Source organism: Symsagittifera roscoffensis, chromosome 6 (assembly GCF_963678635.1).
Source record: "Symsagittifera roscoffensis chromosome 6, txSymRosc1.1, whole genome shotgun sequence".
In the NCBI taxonomy this organism is placed as follows: Eukaryota; Metazoa; Xenacoelomorpha; order Acoela; family Convolutidae; genus Symsagittifera; species Symsagittifera roscoffensis.
Genome location: NC_087067.1, coordinates 10636749 through 10645823, shown reverse-complemented (window position 1 = coordinate 10645823; position 9075 = coordinate 10636749). Strand labels below are relative to the sequence as shown.

At 39.9% G+C, this 9075-nt stretch overlaps 1 protein-coding gene across 2 annotated transcripts; it reads right to left on the bottom strand.

The window, feature by feature from the left end:
• Positions 1-72: 72 nt before the first annotated feature.
• On the bottom strand, positions 73-8943 carry LOC134848196 (cryptochrome-2-like). 2 transcript variants are annotated; one of them, XM_063865565.1, is made up of 2 exons: positions 7340-8943; positions 73-692 (listed from the first exon to the last, which is right to left on the bottom strand). In XM_063865565.1, the coding sequence occupies exon 1, from the start codon at positions 8898-8900 to the stop codon at positions 7341-7343; it is 1560 nt and encodes a 519-aa protein (XP_063721635.1). In that variant the 5' UTR covers positions 8901-8943; the 3' UTR covers positions 73-692; position 7340. The 2 variants fall into 2 exon arrangements, with proteins under 2 accessions (XP_063721635.1, XP_063721636.1); XM_063865566.1 differs by lacking the exon at positions 73-692 and adding an exon at positions 693-718.
• Positions 8944-9075: the final 132 nt, after the last annotated feature.

The window sequence follows — 9075 nt, the reverse complement described above, 5'->3', positions numbered from 1 at the left end:
CAAGACAACCTTCCCATTTAGAAACAATCGAAAGTTTGAAAGCGCATTTGGTCGACCGATGATATCATTCGTTTCAAGATTAAATAGAGGTCGAAGATTTAATCTCGGTTCGGACAAAATTTTCGCAATTTGGCTACATTCAAGATCAAACCACAAAGCTGGTAACATTGGGCAAAGTCGATATGTGTTGATTCGGTTGGGTCCTAAAGGAAAGGACGGAGAAGCGCTTGATTAGATCGATCACTTTGGAGTTTTCGAAACAGGTCTAGGTCAACTTTGAGAAATTGTAGATAAAAAATCAACTTGGAAAACATTTATTGAAATTTATTCCTTTGCAATAAAAACTTGAAAATAAATTAAGCTTTAATGAAAATTTCATATTGCAGCTGCATCTTTTTATAAATTGGAGTGTGTCACTCGGGTCCTAGACGGTAACTATGTTTTTGTCGAATTTCACAGAAAAAAAAAGATTTTATAACGGGGCATTCTTTTTAAATCAGGAGATCGGCTGTTCATCCTAAACTCTTTCAATGAACTTTTGAAATGATTGGTGCTTTGAGTTTACCAGCTTAATGAAGTTGCTAATCCAGCCCTCAACTGATTGTATAATCCGCCCGCCCGATTGTAGCACGTTGGTGGCAACTCCCACTGTCAATGTCGAATCTGATTAACTGACGCGCTCCATTTTTCGCCTGGAATCAACCAATGTAATTGCCCTCTAAAAATTAAGATCGGTTTGGCTGTCGCAAGGCATGTCTTCTGTAGAGTTTGAAATGCAAAGGAAACATCACTTAATGGCAAGAAAGATGTAAGTAGTAGCATATGGATATGCAAAAGGAAATCTAGATCTAGATCAAGCTTATAGTTATTTGTTTCCCAGTAGACTGAATGTGGCGCCAGATGCTTTGGCACAAATGAAAGAAGCAGTATTGGATTTGCACATTTTTAGATTTCAAAGAAGACGCATTTCTGACATCGTCTTAATTCGGTGATACACAAAAAACTTAATCTTTATTCTTGAAATCAAGCCTCGGGCTGAATGTACAGAAATTGAAACTTCCGGTTTTTGATACATGAGTTTTCATTGCATCTGAGATAGGATTGGGTCTCAAATTTGAGCCAATCAATTCATTCCCTGGTCGAAAACTATCAAACCTGGAAAACCATCATTCCCTGATCGAAAACCATTTATTGAAAGATGCACAAAATCATTCATTCTAATCGAAAAAAAAATAAAAATAACGTTCAGTAAATTAAACATGATAATATCTGACGTTTCTCAGCCGTTTTCAATAGAAACCAGCCTACTATCATTGCCTCCGATCACAAATTACCAGAACTCGGCAACCAGCGACAATCCACAGCATCCAGTAACGCAAAACATATCCGACAGTGAAAGGCCAGTAAGATTTCAGTGAAAATTGTTCGCTATCAGCAGCCATAACATCAGCCTTCGGATCAATCACAAAAACGTAGAATTGAAGAAAAAGCAAAAAATACTTGCCCACTAGAACACGAATTTAACCTTTCGTCACTATTCGAAAAATTTGCGAAAAATGAGAAAGGAAAGGAAAAAACATAGCCAATAGACATTTGGAAAAGAGCCAATGAACACCAGAAAAATTCAACTTTCGGGTTTCTACTATCTTTTGAACTTTGAAAATCTCTAAATTTTTATATTTCCGAATATTAATATTTTGAAAACATAGCTAACTGACAGTTGGAAAAGAGAAATGAACGCAAAGAAACAGAAAAAACGGACATGTTTTTTGAAAAATCTCAGCGTTCGAATATCAAAGAAAAAAAAGACCTTAAACCTTTTCGAATTTCTAGAACAATTAATAATTGACAATTTTTCATTAAATTAACCCAATTTCAGAAAACTAACGTTCAAAAGTGTAAAGTTTGATTTCTCTTTACTCGAGTTTTGTTGAATTAAGCAAGGTTATGGTTATATTGAAAAATTTGTTGTAAGTTTGCAGTTGGAGTTTTGTAGAAATCTTTGTTGTAAGACGTAACACTACGTAAAAATTTGATTTCATTGGAAAATCTGACTATTAAATTCCATTTTCGAAACTAGAAGACAATAACGTTTTTTGTGAACTTTACACTTTTGCTATTCTATAGTCGAGTTTACCTTCCTTTTAGCAAGGGAAATGCACAAAGCGCAAAAACAAATCACAAGTACAACCGAGAAAAATCAAAATAAAGCGTCAACAACTAAAGCCTGAAAAATATCAAAGACCTATAAAAGAGTTTTCACTACGTTCATTACTCTTAAAAACGCATTTTTTCCAGGACGTGCATAAGAAAGTTCACAAGTTGTACATCCACTAGGAGGGAAAAATTTAATTGACAAATATCACATATATACAACTGATGTGATTCTCACGATTTTATACGACTCATTCGCTAATAGATAAACATCAACCAATTCTGAAAACCAATTCTCAAATTGGACAAAAAGCTGAACCTGCGCTTCGTTAAAACCAGCAGCAGAAATGACGGTGCGTCAGGATCCTTGAAATTCTGCTGTTTGCACTCAGTAGTTGGCTAATCAGTCCAGATACCAATGAGAATCAATCCATATAAACTGAAGCACGCCTGGATCTGATACGCGGCCGTCGCTCAACAGTCATTCACATTATCCTTTTCTTTCTTAAGCCCATGCAAGGCGGGTTCTGCTCATCCGTCTCCAGGCTAAGAAATGTCGCTACTTCCATCGGCCGTCACCACAGTTCTGCGGGAATAAAAGGTGAGGGACTTTTGGCGCAGTTAAAAATATGGCAACTAGTGTGGGGTGACAGGAGATAGTTGGGGCAGTGGGGAAACTTGGTTATTTAAGCGGGCGAGGTAAAGGTTTAAAAGCTGACTGTAACAAGACCGCAGTTGGTAAAACTTACATCGGGTGGTTCTGGGAAAGGGCTGTTCAGAGGGGTCGATGTTTGGAGATGGAATACAGGTGACTTTCGAGGGACGTGTTTCTGCTAAGAACTTTATTACAAGGCTAGTATGTTTTTGTTTTAGAAAGGACTTGAAGTGGTAAAAAACGTCATTTAGATTGAAGGACTTGAAGAGTCATTTAGATTTGATGACGCACTTGCGTCAGTTAAAAGGGAGACTGTGTCGTTTTTAAAAGCGCTTAAAATGGATTGTCGAACTTGACGTGGGATGGAAGGGTTAAGCGTGATAATAATGGTTTGGGTGATGCGAACGGTATGTGGAGATTGAAAACAAAGCTAAGAAAAAGTGTTGGTTTTGAACGCTCAGGATCTCGACTTCACTGTGCAGGTCAGAAGTGGAGCTCACAAGCATTGAGCCAGTGATAAACCGGAGGGCTTAATTTTGGGAAACCTGCAATTGATAAATAGAAATTTTGGTGGCGGCGTCTACCCACGCCGGGGAGGTATAATCTAAAATAGGGCAAAATAAGGCTTTGTAAGATAAAAGTAAGGTTTCTTTAGACTGGACCCAAGAGACTATCCTGAGAATATCCCATTAGACTATCCTTTGACCAGCCTTGTCAGCAGATGTCTTGCAGTGAGCTGCAACGCATAAGTTTGGGTCAGAAGTAAACCTAAAATTTTAAGGATTGTTTTTAAATGGAGAGGCTCGAGTTTTGTTGAATTAAGCAAGGTTATGGTTATATTGAAAAATTTGTTGTAAGTTTGCAGTTGGAGTTTTGTAGAAATCTTTGTTGTAAGACGAAAGCAAGGTAACTGATCCTTTACAGGACGCGAATGCTAGCTTTCTGGAGGTGAAAAAATGAAAAGGTGGTGCAGATAACCATTTACTGAACGCGATGCTGCCTCAACGTCGGCTTTTTGGTCAAAGAGTGGAAATCATTAGCGTATGAGGTGAAGCGAACAATTTCGGGGGGCGGAGAAACGTCATGGACGTAAAATTTTCACAGAATCGGTGATAAAAACAGAGCCCTGGGGACTCCTCAGTAAACAATTCTATGGGAGGAAAGTTAGTTGAAAAAAGTGGTGCCTTGTCGGCCACAAACAGTTGCTGAGCCTGCGAACTATACCTCTTGGCAGCGGTGCGTCATGAATGAGTTCCACTATTGTTCTATGACATACCATATCAAATTCCTTTGAAAGGCCAAGTGTCGCGAGAACAGAAGGTACGAGAGGTCAGTTTTGTTTTAAAAAAATAAGTAATAAAAATTCAAGGATGGAGAGTGCGATTGTGGCGAGTGGAATGGGTGTTGGTGTCTGACATTTTTGAGGTGCTTTGTTAAAAAAAGAATGGTGCAAGTGCAAGATGTCTGTGTTTGAGATGGTTATTACAAAGGCCATTTCGACCGAGTGCTCAAGAGGGTTTGCTATCCGCAATGGCTTGTTCGGTTCGTTGAGGGAAGAAAATTGGATTATAACAAGTTTGGCTATTTTGCGTCCTGGGTAACTTGTCGGAGGCATAATTCCTAGCATTTAAAAATGGTTATTAAACGCTTTTGCTAATGAACAGTATTCGAGGTTTTAGTCTTAGAGCCAAACTTAATGGAGTGACTACCTACCACAGGCCTGGATCCGTTTAGGGAGCGTACCACTTTCCAGAACTTTCTGGCACCAGTGCGGTAATCACAGGTCTTATGCTGTCTGATTCAGGAGGTGGGAGTTAGGTTGGAAAGATGTGTAACATGAATGGTGGGCTGATTGTTGAGGCGGCCACGATCTCTTTTAACGGCGAGAAAAGCTGACTCGGGAGAAAGATGGGGTGTAGTAGCTGGAACGCACGGCGGGGATGTGGTGGCGGGCTGCCCTGGGTACCAGATCCCTCAATTATTTCTCCCTGGCCGCATTTAAAGAAGGAATCCCCGAAACGAGGCTACCCGCCTCAATCTCCTCGGTAAATTGCCACCAATGAGCACGGAGGATATTAATGTTTGTCTTTTTCAGAGAAAAGTGTATAACGTTACGTTATGAGTGGTAATTCGATAAGTATGGGGAGGTTGTTGGAGCCTAAGGATTGGTGGTAATTTACCGAGGAGATTGAGGCGGGTAGCCTCGTTTCGGAATATAAAGAATAATGAGGCGGGTAGCTATCGTTTCGGAATATTCGAAATCAAGAGGGAGGAATGGGCGTTGGCGTCCCCAAGAACCAGAGCATCACCAGAAACCAGGAAATCAGTATGGGATGCGGTATAGCTGGGAGGACATCAAGACATGGGGAGTATTTAAAAGTTACTGATACAAAGTTTCAACGAACTGGCTCCCACAGAGATACTCCTAGCCTCTAGCGTACAGTCGGTATTTAAAGTAAGTGCTTCATACTGTATAGATTCGTATATAGCAAGGATGAGGCCACCACCTTCTTTGTTTCTGTCTTTACGGATAAGTGAGTATAGTGGACCTATAAATTTTCCTGGAATGGAGAATTATGGTTTTAAATATGTGCTAGGAAAACTGCGATTTTGGGAGCCTTCCCATGTATTCCATTACAGTTAAATTGCAGTATTCTTAATGATTCCTTTTGTCAGCAGGGTCTTGGTTATAGAAAGGGTTGGGGAGTTTCTGGGATTAGTCAGTATTGGGTTCTGGAAGTGAGTAGGGTGAGCCGCCATGGGCGAAGGGCTCGACGGAGAAAACTGTTAACGGGAGAGTAGAAGTGACTTTCGTTCCGGCGAGAGGTAAATTGTACGCAGAAGTGCGGAGTAGGCAGTGAAAATCACGTTGATTGATGTTTAAAAACTTAAGGTCGCTGAATTTTACAATGTATCCAGCTACATATGTGACACCAGACACTTGCTTGGTACTCCTCTCACCATGTAATGTTCCCTACTGTATAAAAGGTCTATTCCAGATGTTTCATGCAGTAGCTTGCTACGGACACTTGGGTCTTGTCAGTATGGATCTCTCTTCTATCTCATCTAACTTGATGAAATAAAAATCGGTTAGTTATTTCTGAATTACTTTCTATCACTAGCTCTAACAAGCTGTGTCGAATTAATTAATTCTTATTTACATAAAGTAAATATTATTCTGTTTAACTGTATAACTCAAATTAGTAAATATTAATGGCATCAGGGGCGGATTTAGGGGGGGGGCGGATGCCCCCCCCTCAGGGAGTCGACCCCCTGCCGACCCAAAGGGTCCCCCCTTTGGTACTTTTTCAGAAATCCATTTTTGGCCGACCGGCCCTAAAATTTTTCTAAAGGCGCCAAGACACAATTTTCCAATTTATCCAGCTACATATGTGACACCAGACACTTGCTTGGTACTCCTATCACCATGTAATGTTCCCTACTGTATAAAAGGTCTATTCCAGATGTTTCAAGCAGTAGCTTGCTACGGACACTTGGGTCTTGTCAGTATGTATCTCTCTTCTATCTCAGCTAACTTGATGAAATAAAAATCGGTTAGTTATTTCTGAATTATTTTCTATCACTAGCTCTAACAAGCTGTGTCGAATTAATTAATTCTAATTTACATAAAGTAAACACTATTTTGTTTAACTGTATAACTCAAATTAGTAAATATTAATGGCATCAGGGGCGGATTTAGGGGGGGGGGGGCGGACGCCCCCCCCCCCCCCTCAGGGAGTCGACCCCCTGCCGACGCAAAAGGTCCCACCTTTGGTACTTTTTCAGAAATCCATTTTTGGCCGACCGGCCCTAAAATTTTTCTAAAGGCGCCTTGGGCGCCAATATAGATTAACTTTGATAGGGAGCGGGCGCCAAAAAAAACGCGATTTTTTTTGTCAAAATTTTCCAAAAAGTGCCCAGTGCCCAAAACGGCTTTTTTGACCTATTTTTTCAAAAATTTGCCTGCGGCGCAGAAATTTTGGCCAAAACACCAAAACAGACTCTTTTTACTGTTTTAGGAGAGCTCGAAAAACCAATTTTGGCGCCAATATATACTAATTGTGAGGGGGGAGCGCGCGCTGAAAAAACGCGATTTTTTGGTCGATATTTTCCAAAAAGTGCCTAAAAATGCCTTTGATGGCCTGTTTTTTCAAAAATTTGCCAATGGCGCAGAAAATTTGGTCAAAACGGGGTCTTTATAATGATTTGGGAGAGCTCAGAAAATCAATTTGTTCGACCTAAAAAAAAAAAGGTCGACAAATTTTTTTTTGAAGATCCGCCTTCCCCCTCAAGAAAATCCTAGATCCGCGCCTGTACTCAGCCCTTTTTTTCTGAACACCAAGCAAAACAAAAAACTGTATCTTATCGCAACTAAAAATTCAGCTCGAATGGAGTCAGAACATTCTGATATTAACACAGGCAGGGGTTAGTTTTCTATTTAATATGTTTTTCGAGAAAAAAAATGAAATTCCAAATATTGCACAACTGTTTTGAAATCGTTGAACAAATATTTCAGGTTCACAATTTTACCTCACTCGAGTAACTTCGATTTCTTCTTTGAAGGCGGCGAAAAATCGGCATCGTTTTGGGCCTTCGCTTTACTCGCAGCTGCAAAAGCTGCTTTCATTTTTGTAATGTTTTGTTTCGAAGCTGTTCCATGATCTACTATTGGTTTTGGGTAGTCAACTCCAATAATTACCCCCAAATCTTTTTGCACTGACAACGGCGCCTTCCAGGGTTCGTAAATAAACTCATTTGGGAATTTTTCAAGCTGGGGTAAGTATTTCCGTATGTAGGCACCAGTTGGATCTGTCTTTTTTCCGAATGCAACTGGACTATAAACTCGGTAATAATGGTGAAAAAACGCACTAGCCGACATCCACATCCAGTTTCCAGCGTTTAGACTCCAGTCATGGTCCAAAAGGTACTCTTCGAAAACCTCTTTTCCCTTTTCCCACGACTGCCAGAAGTCGCCTCGTGTCAGAAAACAAGCCACACTATGTCTGGCTAAATGATGAATCCAACCTTCTTCTCTTAATTGCGTCATCACTGCATCAATAAACGGGAATCCTGTTTGAGAGTTTTTCCAAGCGTTTAACTTTTCCTCATTACTTTCCCATGGAATTTGTCGGCATATTTTGTTCCCTACCATTTTGTCGAAGTTTTCAGTATGAGCTCCTACTGTGTAGAAGAACTCTCTCCAAAATAGCTGACCTTTCAGTGATACTGGAGGTTTCGAATGCTTCGCACCTTCATAGACATCGAAAAGTTTCCAATAAAATGTCCTTGATGACAAGCACCCGTGCGTTACATAAGGACTAAGTACCGTCGTCGAAGGTTCAAGAGAGTTCGGTGATGTTAACGGTTTCTCAAACTCTCTAACCCATTTTGCGTTTTCGAAACAGATTTTCTCTTCAAGTCTCTTCAAGGCTTCAGTTTCTCCGCCTGGAAACAAACATTTTCCACTTGCAGACTCATCTAAATAAAACTCATCATGGGAAGGTAACTCGAGCTCTTTTTCAACTTCAGATGAAGGTGCAAATTTTTTCAGACATTCGGGAGCTTTTTGCGGCTTGGCGGGATGTCCAATTGAAGTTACAAGCGATGTGAATTTCTGTTGCGTTAGAGGAACGTTTCCGTTATTTTTCGACAACAAGAAATCCAGGTTATACAATGTATGTCCATCGCACTCGGTAACCTTTACTTTAAGCATTTTGGCCACTGAAGATACTTTTCTGTCTCTTTCGCGCGCATAGGGTTCCGTGTTTACTTCCCAGGTTATCTTTTTAACTTCCCATTTAGTGAATAGTTTTTCGAAAACTTCAACAGGATCCCCTCTTGCAACGTATAAGGATGATCCTAATTTACGAAGTGAGTTGTCCAAGTCTTGCAAGGATTGAAGCAGAAATCGTGTTCTATTTTGTCCACACTTCACATTTGCTTTATACCAGGGATCTATTATATAAACTGGTCTCAAAATGAATCTGTCTCCATCATTGATGGGTTTGAGAGCTTCTAGCAAAGCTGCGTTGTCGTGGAGTCTCAGACCTCTTCGAAACCAGTGTATTACAGAATACGGCTCTTTAGACATAACTTACTTTCGGTTTAGAAAGACAGAATTTATACCATGTTTTGTTTCTGAAATGAAGAAAATCAGTCATTTTTTAATCTAATCAGTTAATTACAAGAATATTGTTCTAACCAAGCTAACACTTGAAAAATGAACTTGTTTATTAGAGAAAATGAACGAAAGATAGATCTAATTA